Raw genomic sequence first — 16959 nt, forward strand, 5'->3', positions numbered from 1 at the left:
TCAATATTAAACATTCCATAAACTCCACTGCCATAAGAGGTTACTATAAAAAAATATAAAATATATAAATAAATCTACCTCATTATGTAAGTTTAAGCTTTTAGAACAATTAGTAATTTCAACATGGTATCAAAGTAGATGTCCAAAGTTCAAACCCTGTGTCTCCGTACTCTTTAACTCCATTATTAAATAATTCATATGTTGGACTCACCCATTAAAAAAAAGTCCGGCCCACATACGAGGAAGAATGTAAGAAAATATAAAATATATAAATAAATCTACCTCATCCTATAAGTTTAAGCTTTTAGAACAAGTGGTGATTTCAACGGTTCCCAACTAGTGCAGTTTGCAAGCCTTTGGACACACAGACATGCATGTGCATATGCACATCCACGTACAAAAGAAAGTGTAAACAGCTTGCTAACATTTATCCCCATCACTCATTATATTAAGGGTAACCATCTAATTCATCCATCTAGTTTCTGGATTAGTTAACATTTTACGATTGAGTTTTTCTTTCCCCCATGTCTGATTTACATGACAAAGCACTCCTTTACCAACTATTTTCAAGACCACTGCTTGTTGGAAAGCTGGAATTTTCAAAATTAGGATTACTATTACAGAAGATCACACAAACATTAAAACAGGATTCATCAACAGAAAGAGAACCCAGTAAAAAGGATACAAGAAACCTTTTTAGTGCTACAAGCTTTCTAGCATTCTTTGATCCAGGTTGAAGCTTTACTGCAGAACCACCACAAGGCTACTGGAAAAATGCTCGTCCTACTTCATGGCATTGGGTGTACAACCACTTTCCCAGTAGCTCTCCCAGTTTCAAGATAGGAGAATGCCTCAATCACCTGAGAAAATGGAAATGGACCTTTTGGGTCCACAATTGGCTTCACTTTTCCGCTCTCAAGGAATGGGTTTAGCTTTGTCAAAACAGCCCCATCAGAAGTGACTACAAATCTGAAACCTGGTGGAGACACGGGACCCGTCAACACCACAACACTGCCACCTTCTTTCACTGCCTTCACTGCTTTTTCACACTGCCCTGTGTACAAGTACACACCTCTCGTTAGTTATATTGGAAGGAAGAGAAATAAAACAAGTTAAATAATACCCTTCAATTGCAATCTATAATGATTCCTCTAAAAGTTTAGATGCTGCGAAAGTGGAGAATCGCTTGTTTGGAGATCAAGTAAAATTACAAGGCAATAAAATGGATGGAAGGGGAGGATCACGGCTGATTGAATGCTATTATCAGATAACAATGTTTGTGCAAGAAGATGGCTCTGAGAATTCCAATCGAACACTAATGAAGACTACCCGAGACACTATGTATTACTAGTAGTGGTTCTAGATGTTAATTACCTTATTCTAACCATTAACTGCCTGTCTTACATGGTGCATCATAAATGCCTCACCAATAAAAGAACTTTTGAGCAGTTCCTCCATGAGATGTATGTTGGCTTCTAGTTACAGGATCATTTAATTAAAATATGAATATAAAATGAATTTGAGTGATCTAGAAAGAAATCATCCAGTATTCTGCCCAAACACGAGTTCTAAATCAAAATCAGCACCTGTCTGCAAAAATCACTAAAAGTTACCTGAAACTGCATTTTTTGGATGTCAGAAAGATATCATATAATCTAGTATCAGTTTATCTTTGTAATCTCCTATTTGTTTTTCTTTCAAGGAGAATGCTGAGTATTCGTCTCAAAAGAGAATCAAGCATCCAAAGGTAATCTTACCAACAGCATCATATATGACATCAAATTTCTCTGGTAGTTCGTCGATGTTTTCCTTGGTATAATCAATTGGCAAATCAGCTCCTAAGCTCTTCAAAAATTCCAATTTCCCCGTGCTGGAAGTGGCAGCAACTTTTGATGCGCCATAAACCTGCTTAGCTAGCTGCAAAACAAAGGAAAGTAGTAATTTTGATATCTATGAATGTCATCATGAGCTGATTGATCATATGGCAACACAGAAGCCCGGTGCAAGATGAAAATTAATTATTAGAGTAATAGACAAGGTCATTCAAGGAGTTGCTCAAATATTTGATGTCGAAATTGTCAGACAAATGAAATATCACTACTGCTTCCACATGGTTAAAGAGGTGAACTAATAGCTATGTGAAGATAGATGTAAGCAACAACTATGCGGATGCTAGTTAAATGATCTGATAAAGCATTGTTACAAGGCTACGAATGCAAATAGAGATGGCACAATGGACTACAGCCTGCCATATAATTGGAATGGATGCAAAATAGCACACTATGTGCTATGGACTCGATCCACCAATTGTTGAGCCTCCGAATATGCGATTGACTTGGACCATCACAGGAACCGAAACATCTTCCAAAGAGCTTAACCATGGGCATCCTATCTCAACCAAAATTTATTACTAGCTACCTGCTACCAAGTTTCTGAGATCTACACAACAGGAGATAAGCATATGAAGGGAATGGTTTATTATGAGCTTTGAAGAGGGACATAATATTGAGGAACATCATTCTCTCACTCAACTCATCAACTCTGCAACTCTGCTTCACTCCCTGTGTTTTGGATATATTTTACTTCATGAAGAACTTCAAGAACTGGGACTAACTACTTTAACTTCTCTACCAGTTTTTAGTTAATTTGTTATCATGTTAGTTAGTCAGTTACTCTGTCAATATAATGTTATAAATAGGACGTATCATGTACAGAAAGTTTAATGGAAAAGAACTGGAGTTCTTCATTCAAGCTTCCCCTGTTTTCAACAGCCTTCCGCTTGCTTTCTTGACATGGTATCAGAGCCATAGAGATCATTCCTCCATGGCTGCTTCTACTCGCAGTGATGCTGGTTCAACTCCTTCGCCAGCCTTGAGCGTGATCGAGGATCCGGCAAGCCCGTACTATTTGCATTACAGTGACAATACAGGTTTGCAACTCATATCCTTGATCTTAAATGAGGAGAATTATTCAACTTGGAGTAGGTCCATGATCATGGCTTTAAGTGTGAAGAACAAAGAAGGATTCGTCGATGGAAGCATCTCTCAACCTCCACAAAATCACCCACATCATGCGGCTTGGAGGAGGTGTAATATAGTGGTTTCTGCATGGATTTTAAATTCAATCCCAAAGGAGATGAGCATCAGCGTAATCTACATGGAGACAGCCAGGGAAATATGGCTAGACTTGAAAGAAAGGTTTAATCAAAGTAATGGACCAAGAATTTATCAGTTGCAGAAGACAATCTCCTCTCTTTCACAGAACCATGGAAGTGTGATCTCCTACTTCACCCGCTTAAAGGGTCTTTGGGAAGAATTGGCAAATTATAGACCTAGACAGCAAAATGAATATCAATCCGAAGAGCAAGTTATCCAGTTCTTGATGGGATTGGATGAATCTTACTCAAATGTTCGTGGACAAATTCTCTTAATGGATCCTCTGCCACCAGTTAACAGGGTATTTGCTCTTGTACTCCAAGAAGAAAGACAACGTGAGGCTGCCATGATTCAAAATTCTGAAGCTGTTGCATTTGTTAGCCACTCAAGTGACAGGTCGGCCAACTCTTCTTTCAATCAAAAGGATCCTCAAAAACAAAACACTGTGGGTCAACTTCGTAGGAAGGATAGACCTATCTGCAGTCATTGTGGAAAGCTTGGTCATATAAAGGATAAATGCTACAAACTTCATGGATTTCCACCTGGTTTTAATTTCACAAAAGGCAAAATCTCTGCAGCAAATCAAGCTTCTGTAACTCCAGAAATCCCATGCGATTACTCTAAACTAACCATTACTCCGGATCAGTGCCAGAAGATTCTTTCGATTTTACAGCCTCAAATACAGCCTCATGGGATGATTTCTGTCATAAAGGAAATGCCAGAGCCTTCGGTGAATCAGGTTGGACATCTGCAACCGGCAACTAGTATGACCCGAACACCATCCATTCCAAGTTTTTCAGGTAATACTATTTGCCCAGTGACTGCTATTGCTCAAAATCAATTCCATGTTCCTTGGATTATAGACACCGGAGCCACAGATCATATGGTGTGTTCCGTTTCTTACCTATCAACAATTACGGGAAAAATAAATGCCACTGTCAGACTTCCTACTGGTGAACGAACAGCTGCAACACATGTGGGAACAGTAGAGATATCAGAGATGCTCACCTTAAGAAATGTTCTCTGTGTTCCAAATTTTTCCTTCAACCTTATTTCTGCCAGCAAGCTCATAAACTCCTATAATTGCTGCTTGATATTTCTGCCAAAATATTGTGTCATACAGGACCTGTTGAACTGGAGGACGATTGGAATGGGGAGACTTGAAGATGGTTTATATCATCTTCAAGTAAACAACACACAGGCTGCAGCCGGTATTATAAATCCTCCATTGTCTTCTTCACTGTGTTCCTCTGCAAAATCAGCTGATAATGCTCATGAGTTTGATCTTTGGCATCGTAGACTAGGCCATTTGTCTTTCCCTCGTCTTTGTTTGTTAAACAAATCTGTATCTGAAATGGATATTAGTTTCCATAATCATTGTGAAGTTTGTCCGATTGCCAAACAAAGAAGGTTGAGTTTTCCTCACAGTACTCATGTCTCAAGTTCAGCTTTTGAGTTAGTTCACTGTGATATATGGGGTCCATTCTCCACAGCTTCATTAGATGGTTCAAGATATTTTCTCACAATTGTTGATGACTATAGCAGAAGCACTTGGGTTTATCTCATGCAATTCAAGTCCCAAACTAAGGACATTATTCAGTCCTTTTACACATTAATTGAGACTCAATTTTCAGCTAAGATAAAGGTACTTAGATCAGACAATGGTGGGGAATTCAATATGAAAGATTTTTATGATTCAAAGGGAATTATTCATCAACTCAGCTGTGTAGAAACCCCCCAACAGAATGGTGTAGTAGAGAGAAAACACCAACATATTCTCAATGTAGCAAGGGCATTAAGGTTTCAAGCAAACCTGCCTTTGAATTTCTGGGGAGAATGCATCCTAACAGCAGTGTATCTCATCAATAGGTTGCCGACCCCAAAACTCTCTGGTCGATCACCCTATGAAGTCTTATTTGGTTCAAAGCCCTCTTATGATCACTTAAGGGTGTTTGGATGTTTATGTTATGCCTCAACCATAAAAAGATTTAGGTCTAAGTTTGATCCAAGGGCCACACAATGTGTCTTCATTGGTTATCCTCATGGTATAAAAGGTTACAAACTTTATGATACTCAAACCAAAAAGGTTTTCGTTTCAAGGGATGTTGTATTTCATGAATTTACATTTCCTTTCCAACATAATGCTTCTGATCACATTACTCCTGCCTTAGATTCTGCCTCTGAGTCTTGTGATTTAATATTTTCCCCATCTATCATCACCTATGATCAGTTACATCGAACTAAGCCACAAAATACTTTTTCTGCACCCAATGCTGAACTCATTACTTCAACCGGCACGACCCATGGCACGCCCACTGGCACGCTAGACAATCAAGTCCATTTGACTTCTCCTTCTTCACCTCCCTTCACATCAAAGCTGCCAATTGATTCTTCTCAAAATCATCATCTTAGGAGGTCTTTTAGGCTCAATCCCGGCCTCATTTCAGAAACAGCACCTCTTCCTTCATCTGCCCAACAACTTAGACGATCTCTTAGAGTCAAGCAATCTCCTTTATATTTGAAAGATTATCATTGTGCTTTGGCATCTGCAAACCACAGTAAACAAGACTCCCATGCACTGTCAGGACAGCCATATGACATTTCAGCCTTTCTGGATTACAAAAGACTTTCTTCATCACATCGAGCCTTCAGCCTGTCCATTTCTTCTGCAACTGATCCGACAAACCATAATGAAGCTTTTAAATCCCCTGCATGGTGTGATGCGATGGAAGCTGAGCTACAAGCACTTCATGACAATCACACTTGGACCATAACTCCATTGCCTGAAGGGAAGAAAGCAGTGGATTGCAAATGGGTCTACAAAACAAAGTTTAAGGCAGATGGAACTGAAGAAAGGAAGAAAGCAAGACTAGTTGCAAAGGGTTACACTCAACAAGCCGGTCTAGATTATCATGACACATTTTCCCCAGTTGCTAAAATGGTCACGGTCAAAACATTATTAGCAATTGCTGCAATTAGAAATTGGGATTTATCTCAACTTGATGTAAATAATGCATTCTTGCATGGAGACTTGACCGAAGAGGTATACATGAATTTGCCTCCAGGATATGAACTTCAAGGGGAGGAAGGGAAGAAGATGGTATGTCATCTACACAAATCTCTGTATGGACTGAAACAAGCTTCAAGACAGTGGTTCGCCAAGCTATCTTCTTTCATTATTTCCCAAGGCTTCGTTCAGTCAAAAGCAGATTATTCTCTATTCACACGAAAGGATGAAAGTTCTTACACTGCAATTCTTGTATATGTTGATGATATAATCATTGCAGGGAATGACACTCTATATATAGATACTCTCAAGAAAAATCTTGATGCACAATTTAAACTCAAGGATCTAGGAACCTTGAAGTTCTTTCTTGGCCTTGAGATAGCAAGAAGCTCTAAAGGAATCTCAGTGTGTCAACGAAAGTATGCCTTGGAAATTCTACAGGATGTTGGTTATCTTGGTTCTAAACCAGTGAAAAGTCCTATGATCCAAAATTTAAAACTCAGCAATCTTGAAGGAACTTTGCTTGAAGATCCCACAGTCTATAGGCGATTAGTAGGAAGACTGTTATATCTCACTATAACAAGGCCCGATTTGAGCTTTTCTGTGCAGGTTTTGAGTCAGTTCCTTGGAATACCACGACAACCGCACTTGGATGCTGCATATCGAGTCTTGAGATATTTGAAGGCTACACCAGGGCAAGGTTTATTCTTTCCATCAGCCTCTGAGCTTCATTTAAAGGCCTTTTGCGACGCAGATTGGGCATCTTGCTTAGATACGCGTCGATCAGTCGCCGGTTTCTGTATATTTCTTGGGCAGTCTCTCATTTCGTGGAAATCAAAGAAGCAACAAACCATTTTCCGATCCTCTGCAGAAGCAGAATACCGTTCCATGGCCTCCACATGCTGTGAATTACAATGGTTAATCAATCTCCTCAAGGATTTTGATGTACAACATACCAAACCGGCATTAGTATTCTGTGATAATCAGGCAGCGTTGCATATTGCTGCCAATCCAGTGTTCCATGAGAGAACAAAACATATCGAGATTGATTGCCATATTGTGAGAGACAAGCTTCAACTAGGCATCATTCGAACCCTTCATATATCCGGAAACTTACAGCTTGCTGATTTATTGACCAAAGCACTCGGAACAAACCGTTTTCATACTCTCATATGCAAGATGGGTATACACAATTTATACACTCCATCTTGAGGGGGACTATTGAGGAACATCATTCTCTCACTCAACTCATCAACTCTGCAACTCTGCTTCACTCCCTGTGTTCTGGATATATTTTACTTCATGAAGAACTTCAAGAACTGGGACTAACTACTTTAACTTCTCTACCAGTTTTTAGTTAATTTGTTATCATGTTAGTTAGTCAGTTACTCTGTCAATATAATGTTATAAATAGGACGTATCATGTACAGAAAGTTTAATGGAAAAGAACTGGAGTTCTTCATTCAAGCTTCCCCTGTTTTCAACAGCCTTCCGCTTGCTTTCTTGACACATAACCCCACTTAATTTTATCAAGGATCTACTGAAAAGTACTTTATGAGGTGAGTGGTTGTCTCAAATTGATAACAGTACATGATAATCAAGTGAAGCATACAAGATATGGTTCCTTAAAATCTTGATACACCTTTGGAGATGCCAACAACTTTTGTTTGGTTATTGCCACAGAAAATGCACTTTTATTTGTATTATTGTACAGCATAAATATGTATCCTGTAGAAAAGGATTAACAATGTCTTCAGTGACATTTTTTCAGTACAACAAAATGAAGACCAGAGGAACATAGTAAAAACAAAATAATGGAAAACAAGAGCAAAAAAAAAAAAGAGGGAGTTTTGGAGGGGGTTATTTTTTCCACATCTGAAAAAATAAATTCAACGATAACAAAAAGCACCTATAACAAACTAGGATCTCACCCAAAAAGACTAGCCAGAAGGTATTATTTGAATTTCTTGATCCTATATAAATACCCAAGATATACCCAGCAAATAACCGATATGGGACTAAATACACGCCCACATGGATTATCACAGCACACATATAACAGAAATGAGGTACCTCTATGTTATAGATGAAGACATATCAAGTATTGAACTTACAAGCAACGAAATAAAGTTGTTATTATAGCTTTTTCTGCAACTCAAGCAATAAAAAACAGATAACCATAAGAGATTTAAATAAAAAGGAGGAATAAAACAACAAGCCAATCAGAGATCAGTCTGACACCAAATTATTATCTTTTATGCAGAATTTAAATGGAATGGAATCTGACCTGAATCACTAAAGATCCAACTCCACCTGCACCGCCCAATACAAGGATAGATTTACCTGCTGAAAAGCCAGCTTTTTCTAGGCCTTCATAGGCTGTTTCAATGGCAAGTGGTAGCGCAGCAGCCTGTATGAAATCCAGATTCTTGGGTTTTATTGCCAGCAATTTCTCCTCTACAGCAGTGTATTCGGCAAGTGACCCAAACTGCTTAGGATTCTCCAGAGCTTTCTCATTTACATCACCATATACCTCATCTCCTTCCTTGAAGTTCTGCACTTGGCTACCCACCTTCACAACTATACCAGCCACGTCATAACCTGGAACAGTCTAAAAAAGGCATAGAGAGGTTAAGTAATATATTTACAGATCAACAAAGGCAGTGAAGATATCTAAATTCAACAGGCCTCAAAGAGATGTTATATAACATATTTACAGATCAATAAAACCAGATACCAACTCTGATAAAATGCCAAAATACAAATGTGTAATATAGATCACAAGAGGCTAATTTTACACCATTACCAGTCAAAAATTTTAAAAATAAACAGCCTCTAAATTGATAGAATTTGTACATAATTCCAAAATCTTGGACAAATTCGAAATTTGTTACTCTCGATGAATTTCATATGCACGCTTGGACATTTGTTTTTATGTATATCAGTTCATACACCAACTTCTAGATAACAATTGAAAAGTCCTTTGTGCAGTTTCAGAAGGAAACTTGGCAAATTGTCCAAAAACAAACTACATAAAAATAAAAAGAATTCAATAACTTGTGAACAAGGAAAGATGAATATGCAGCTGACAGGTCAATTGAAAAAGCTAAGTCACGTTTAATGGCTGCAGTTATAACTGAACTAATACCATTTTCATTTGGCCTATGTAAAATCAGCATGTTTTCCCCATGCTTCTGTTGCTTCTCTGTGATTACATAAAATTTTAGTATTCACCATCATTCAGTCTTGTATTCTGAGAAAAAGATGCTCGTGAATCATTTATCATCATATTTGCTCTTCTCAGGCATGCCTATGTTTATAGATTCCTTTCTTGGTCCAAGCATCAAGAAGTATTCATCTCAATCACGAAAGTAAAAAGAAAAAGAAAAAGAAGAAGAAGAAGAAATATTCATCTCTCTCCTAGCTAAAAGCGGTAGCATTAAGGGAATCTTATATAAGGAAATTGCAAATCATCCCTCCCCCATTCTATGACCTTGAAAAAATGCTGGAGGTAAGATTTATATACACATATTTCTTGTAGTTTCCATCTGGGAAACATCAGACTTCCACCCTTGTCTTTGTAATGATTGCTAATGAACCTGCTACATATTATAATACATTCGTTCATCAGATGTCATCCCTGTTAAGCGAGGCAGTATCAGTAAGGATGCCGATATTTGACCCTACGTTTATACTTCTTATACAAAAGCAGAGCTTGATAAAGAAGCACTCTTTGCAGATGGGAAGAACAGAGCATTTGGAGCCATAAACCCATGGACAAGAATCTGAAAAGAGGAAAACAAAACCCACGCAGAATAAAAAGAGGCAAAGATTGAAGGATTAAAACGGTAAAACTCACCGGAAGAGGGGAATCGGTTGCTTTGAATTTCCCCAGCCTCCTCTTGAAATCCACCGGGTTGAGAGCGGCAGCTACCACCTTGACGAGGACTTGATCTTCCTTCACCGCCGGGACTGAGACCCCCTCGTCGAACCGCAAGACGCTGGCAGCCCCGTACTCGTCGTACACCCAAGCCTTCATCTTGGAGGGGATTTCCGAGCCAGTTGCAATGGTTTCTACCGAAGAAGGGGTAGACTGGGGGCTTGCAGAGACTCTGAGAAGAGGACGCTTGCGAGCTTGGATTCTTCCTCCAATTCTCCCACGACTTCTCCTCTCTGAGATGGAGAGAGAGGAAGGTGGGAAGCTGGGTCTGAGAGAGGAGAGACGGTGGGTTTGGAAGGGGGTGGTGGAGCTGAGAAGAGCTTCCATTACCACGGATATCACCGAGCGGCCAACCGCTTCAAACGCTTTATCTCGTATCGCACTCGAAGACCGAAGCCTGTGATAAAAAGTGCATGATTGCGTTCACCTCCGGTAACAATATGTGAACCCCTCTGCCAGTAGCCTTTGCCTTCCGTTCCTTATACGGTTTTTTGGCCTGTCCACGGGCGGACACTGTGACCTCTCCTTTTCGCATCTGCCGATTTCCTGGAGAAGTTAAATGGACTTGGAATATCTGTTGTAGTTTTAAAAATGCATCTTATTAGTTGATCAGTTTATTGTTGGGGGATGAAATGTGGCATATATGTTTTGTACTTGTATTGATCATTAAAGAAGCTAAATTCATTGGCACAGGCTTCTGTTGTTCATAATTGAAGGGTGCCAGTGAGTTGGTGAACTTGGAGGTTGGGTAACTGCTCATAATCATGCTTTCAAGCCTCAATTCTACACTTAGGAAGTGACTTGGTTTTACATTTGTTCTTCTATAACTAAAATCGATTGGAATTATATTGCAACTAAATTATGGAGTCAGACTGTGGCTAAATGTGTCAAGAGACAGCAGCATTAAGCTTATTGCATGGACTCGCTTTTGTTATCGGATGGCTTCTTTTAGCTCGAGCTATTGCCAGTTTATAACCAAATTTTAAGTTTAGGCATGTTTGGTTCGCGATTGGAATCAGAATAGAAATGGATTGAAATAGAAATCATGATTGGTTCGTGACCAGAATTGAAATCTAAATCAAAATAAAATTTGATTACTAGAAGAAAGTAGAGATTTAGCTTTGGAGGATTAGGGTTGTCACGCCCCGGACCCGGATCCGTGACACGGCCGTGCTATTGCCGACTACCGCCCACAATAGCACGCAGCCTCATACATGGGTAACAGGGTAGTCAAAAGCAGTCAAACTTGCATATATTAAAATATGTGCATTACAATAGAGAGTATCCCTCGTTCCCACTGTGGTGGGGAAAGAAACCCACCACCGCGGCCATGGCTGCGGTCGAACTCGCCGCGACCAAGGAAGGTGGCGGTCGAGCTCACCGTGCCCGAGGGAGGGGAGGAAGGGCCTCCGGCCGTCGATGCTGCGACCACGACTGCGGCCAAGGTCACCGCACCGGATCCACGGTCGAAACACCGGTAGGCTCCCCTCTCCTTTTTCTTCTTTTCTTTCTTTTTCTCTTTTTTTTTTCTTCGGTCCTTCCCTCCGGCACCACCACCTCTTGCCAGAGAGGAGGTGGTGGTCCGGCCGGGGCTGGCGGCCCTGTGGCCACGCCGGTTGCCGGCTCGGCCAGACCGGCGGCCCGGGGCTGCCCCACGAGCCTTAGGGTAGCCGCAACCGAAGCTGCGGTGCCCTGCTCATCTGCAGTCGGGCTCGGCCCGAGTAGTTGTCGGGCCTGGGTCTGGGCCGCGGCCATTCTGCCCTACCTGTGGCCCTTTCTTCCTTCTGCCGATCTCCTCCTCTCTGTTTTAATAGAGAATACCCCACAGAGGGTTTCTCTACTACTTATAATTTCATTAACAGGGTCCTTACCTGGCTTTGGCCGGTTGCAGTCGGGCAATACCACCCCTTGGTAGTCCCTCCTTCCTCTCCTAGAGCTTCAGGGCTTCTTTCGCCTCTAGCTCCAGGGTTTCGGCTCTCTGGTTTTTTTTTTTTTTTTGTTCTAAGGGGTCAGGGAATAGAGGGTACAGTATTGGGGCTTAAATACTTTTGTTTAAGGGATGAGACCCCCTTCTGAGAGGTCCCATCCTCTCTTCCCCCTTGCTCCGGGGGCTTCCAGCTGCCCTCCTTGTCTCAGGCCCGCCGGAATCGGCTGCCAGCAAGGGGGTGAGGTGGCGGCCCCCAATTTTGCATGGGTGAGGGTCCCTCAGTGAGGTCCCATCTTTCCCTGTTCTCTGGTCCAGGAGCTCCCAGCTGCCCCCCTTGTCTCAAGGGCGCGCGGTGGCACTCCCTCTGCCGGCCAGCTATGGCCCTGTCACTTCCCTTCTCAGCAGGAGGTGGCAACCCTTTCACGGTTGCCCCCTCTCAGTACTGCCCCTACAGTAAAATCGGGCCCCACTCCCCCCGTAACTGGGCCTTAAAATATTGGGCCCAGTTGGTAGTGGGCTTGGACATTACATCCTCCCCCTCTTAAAATAAATTTCGCCCTCGAAATTAAACATACCTCAATTTTCGAAGAGTTGGGGGTGACTTTGACGCATCTCCTCTTCAAGTTCCCAAGTAGCTTCCCGTTCGGTGTGATTGGTCCACTGGATTTTGACGTAATGTATGGTGCGCCTCCGAAGAATCTGCTCCTTCTTATCGACGATGCGTAGAGGGACTTCCTCATAGGTCAGGTCTTCATTTATCTGCAGGGGTTCATATTGTATTACATGGCTGGGATCTAGGATGTACCTGCGTAGGAGAGAGACGTGAAAGACGTCATGTACGCCTGATAGCTCCAGAGGTAAGGCCAGCTTGTAGGCGACCCTGCCTACTTTGGCAAGAACCTCGAATGGGCCGATGTAGCGGGGACTCAGCTTACCATGCCGCCCAAATCGAGTAACACCCCTTGACGGAGAAATTTTTAGGAAGATAAAGTTCCCCTCCAAAAATCCCAATTCCCTCCTGCCCTTGTCAGCCCATCGTTTCTGTCTGTCCTGAGCGGCCTGTAATCTCCGCGTTATCAGAAGTACCTTATCTCTAGTATTCTGAACCAATTCAGGACCCAGTAATTTTCGCTCTCCAACATCATCCCAATGCAGAGGAGATCGACATTTTCGTCCATATACAGCTTCATACAGTGCCATTTGGATGCTGGAATGGTAACTGTTGTTGTAGGCAAACTCCACCAGAGGTATGTGGTCGTCCCAGCCTCCGCCTAGGTCCATGGTACATGCTCTCAACATGTCTTCCAGAGTTTGGATTGTTCGTTCTGACTGACCGTCGGTCTGGGGGTGATATGCTGTACTAAGCCTCAATTCGGTACCCATAGCCCTCTGAAAGCTTCCCCAGAATCTGGATACGAATCGGGGGTCGCGATCAGATACAATGCTCACTGGCACTCCATGTAAGCGCACAATTTCATCAATATATTTTTGGGCCAGCCTGTCCAATGAGGTTCCAACCCTAAAAAGGTAGGAAGTGGGCTGACTTTGTGAGGCGGTCAACAATCACCCACACTGCATCATTTCTTTTTACTGTTCTTGGGAGCCCTGTAACAAAGTCCATAGTTATATGCTCCCATTTCCATTCTGGAATTTCTAGTGGCTCTAGTAATCCTGCCGGCCTCTGGTGTTCTGCTTTTATCAGCTGACAGGTCATGCATCTGGCAACATATTCAGCTACTTCTCTTTTCATACCTTTCCACCAGTAATGCTCTCGGAGGTCTCTGTACATCTTGGTACTGCCGGGGTGGATGGAGAAACGAGATTGGTGGGCTTCTTTTAGGATCTCCTTTTTCAATTCAGCATCAGCCGGAACATATAATTGATGACCAAACCTCAGGGTACCATCTGGGTGAATCTGGAGTTCGGGTCGTAACCCTTTCTCTACTTCATCCCTGAGTTGACCTGTGCGTACATCAGACTGCTGGGCGATCCTTATCCTGTCGGTCAGTGTCGGTTGTATCCTCAGAGTGGCCAACAGACTCCTTGTAGTTTGTGCAACTACTTCGACTTGTAGCCTATCCAGATCCTTTTGAATCTGCGCCTGGGCGGTGAGTAGTGCAGCTAAAGTCACCGCTGACTTTCTACTCAGAGTCGGCCACCACGTTAGCTTTGCCTGGATGGTATTTAATACTCAGATCATAGTCCTTCAGAAGTTCCAACCATCTTCTTTGCCGCATATTCAATTCTTTCTGGGTAAATATATATTTTAGGCTCTTATGATCAGTGTATACCTCACAATGTTCCCCATATAGGTAGTGTCTCCATATCTTCAGGGCAAAAACCACTGCAGCCAACTCCAGGTCGTGGGTCGGATAATTCTGCTCATAGGGTTTCAGCTGTCTGGAGGCATAGGCTATTACCTTGCCATTTTGCATTAATACACAGCCTAGCCCAGTTTTGCAAGCATCACTATAAATAGTAAATTCTCCATTTGTGGATGGCAGAGTTAAAATTAGAGCAGATACTAACCTCTGCTTTAACTCCTGAAAGCTTTTCTCACAACTGCCGTCCCAAATAAACTTGGCCCGTTTTTTGGTCAATCGGGTCAAGGGAGTGGCTATCTTGGAGAATCCCTCCACAAACCGTCGGTAATACCCGGCTAGTCCCAAAAAGCTTCTAATTTCCTTGATGTTGGTGGGACGAGGCCAATCTACCACTGCTTCGATCTTCTTGGGATCCACCGACACTCCATTCTCGGAGATCACGTGACCGAGGAATGCCACGCTGTTCAACCAAAACTCGCATTTGCTCAGCTTGGCATATAACTTTTTCTTCTGAAGGGTCTGCAGTACCATTCTCAACTGAACTTCGTGCTCTTCCCTGCTCCTTGAGTAAATCAGTATATCGTCGATGAAGACTATCACGAACTGATCTAAATTCTGCTTGAAGACTCTGTTCATTAAGTCCATAAAAGCAGCTGGAGCATTGGTTAGTCCAAATGGCATAACCAGAAATTCATAATGTCCATACCTGGTTCGAAATGCAGTCTTTGGCACGTCATCAGGCTTGATTTTTAACTGATGGTAACCGGACCGCAAATCTATCTTGGAGAAGACTTGGGCACCTTGCAGCTGGTCAAACAGGTCATCAATCCGGGGCAGAGGATATTTGTTCTTTATAGTTATTTTGTTTAGTTCCCGGTAATCGATGCACAGTCGCATGCTCCCATCCTTCTTTTTTACAAATAGTACTGGGGCTCCCCATGGAGACACACTGGGTTGAATAAACTTTTTATCCAAAAGTTCTTGTAATTGTGTCTTTAATTCTCTGAGCTCAGCAGGGGCCATTCGATAAGGAGCCTTGGAAATAGGTCCTGCTCCTGGTGTGAGGTCAATAGTGAATTCGACCTCGCGATCAGGGGGTAGTCCCGGTAATTCCTCAGGAAAAACATCTGGATATTCCCTGACTACCGGAATATCTTCTAGTTTGCTCTCCTTTTGGGTATCCACCGCACATGCCAGATAAGCCGTACACGCCTTTTTTAGTGCTTTGGCGGCTCGCAAGGCAGAAATGAAATGCAGTGTTAAATTACATTGAGGGGGTGTATCGTCATTCAGAAAGAAGAACTCTGGTTCCCCTGGCATCCGGAATACCACTTTCTTATGGTAACAGTCAATATGGGCGTGGTACTGGGACTTCCAGTCCATTCCCAAAATAATGTCGAAATCATGCATGTCAAGCTGTAGAAGATCTGCCTCTAACTCCTTTCCTCCCAACTGAATTATGCAGTTCTTGTATTTAGTGTCGACTATTATTGTTTCTTGGAGGGGTGTGGCAACATGCAATGGTTCTATTTTCTCAGATGTGCAATGTAACTGTTTGGAAAAGCTAACAGACACAAAAGAATGTGTAGAACCAGAATCAAACAAAATAGAGGCATCAATCAAATTAATTGGCAGTGTACCTGTCACCACTTGATCGCTCGCACTGGCGTCCTGGCGAGTCAGCGCGAACACTCGGGGGTTGTTCCTTGGCCTCTGGCCCTCAGGTGCAGGAGGTCTGGGGGCTCTCCTTGGGCAGTCACGTGCTATATGTCCGATCTGCCCGCAGGTAAAACAGGCCCCAATTTTCCTCAGACATGGCCCACTATGATGCTTGCCGCAGCTGGGGCAACCTCGGTTCTGTCTTTTCTTAATCATAGACCCCTTGATGCCCCTAGGCCTACTGCTCTGTCCTCCTACTGGCCTGGCCTTTATCAGATCATTTCTTTCTATGTCAAGCCTCATCAAGTCGGCCTCAACCTTCAAGGCCCGATCCAGCACGTCTCTGTAGCAGGTGAATAGGTGAGAAGATATCCGAGATCTGACCTGTACCTCAGCCCCCGCTCGAACCGGCTTGCCTTACTCCTTTCATTGTCCATGAACTGGGGGCAGAACCGGCCCAGTTCGTTGAATTTGCTGGCATACTGTAGGACGGACATCTGCTCGGACTGCGTCAGTGTCAAAAATTCATCTTGTTTCATCTGGCTCACCGAGTCCGGGAAGTACTCTGTATAGAACAGCCTCGTGAAGTCCCTCCAAGTTATCCTGCTGGCAGGGTATGCTGGTTCCATGGTTGTCCACCAAAATTCGGCGCTTCCTATCAGCTGGGGAATGGCCAATCGGACCTTTGTTTCTTCAGGGAACTGGAGTGCTTGGAACATCTTCTCCATTTCCCGAATCCATGTCTCAGCTGCTATCGGGTCCGATCCGCCGTCAAATACTGGTGGGTTCAACCGTCGGAACCTCTCATAATAGGAGTTAGCTGGTTGTATGGCAGCCAGGTGCATCTGCTGCTGCTGCTGGAGTAACTGCGCCATCAACTGGTATACCCCAACTAGATCTGCGTTTCCTGCCGCAACGCGTGGCGTATCCGGAGAGTCTGAGAGGTA

The 16959-nt window shown here is 42.8% G+C and overlaps 1 protein-coding gene across 1 annotated transcript; it reads right to left on the bottom strand.

Moving 5' to 3' along the window:
* Positions 1–579: 579 nt before the first annotated feature.
* LOC103715841 (2-methylene-furan-3-one reductase) lies at positions 580–10496 on the bottom strand. Its single transcript, XM_008803606.3, has 4 exons — positions 10022–10496; positions 8450–8773; positions 1758–1917; positions 580–1054 (listed from the first exon to the last, which is right to left on the bottom strand). Exons 1-4 carry the CDS (start codon positions 10427–10429, stop codon positions 789–791), a joined length of 1158 nt encoding a protein of 385 aa, XP_008801828.2. The 5' UTR covers positions 10430–10496; the 3' UTR covers positions 580–788.
* Positions 10497–16959: the final 6463 nt, after the last annotated feature.

This window comes from Phoenix dactylifera, chromosome 4 (genome assembly GCF_009389715.1).
Source record: "Phoenix dactylifera cultivar Barhee BC4 chromosome 4, palm_55x_up_171113_PBpolish2nd_filt_p, whole genome shotgun sequence".
In the NCBI taxonomy this organism is placed as follows: domain Eukaryota; kingdom Viridiplantae; phylum Streptophyta; class Magnoliopsida; order Arecales; family Arecaceae; genus Phoenix; species Phoenix dactylifera.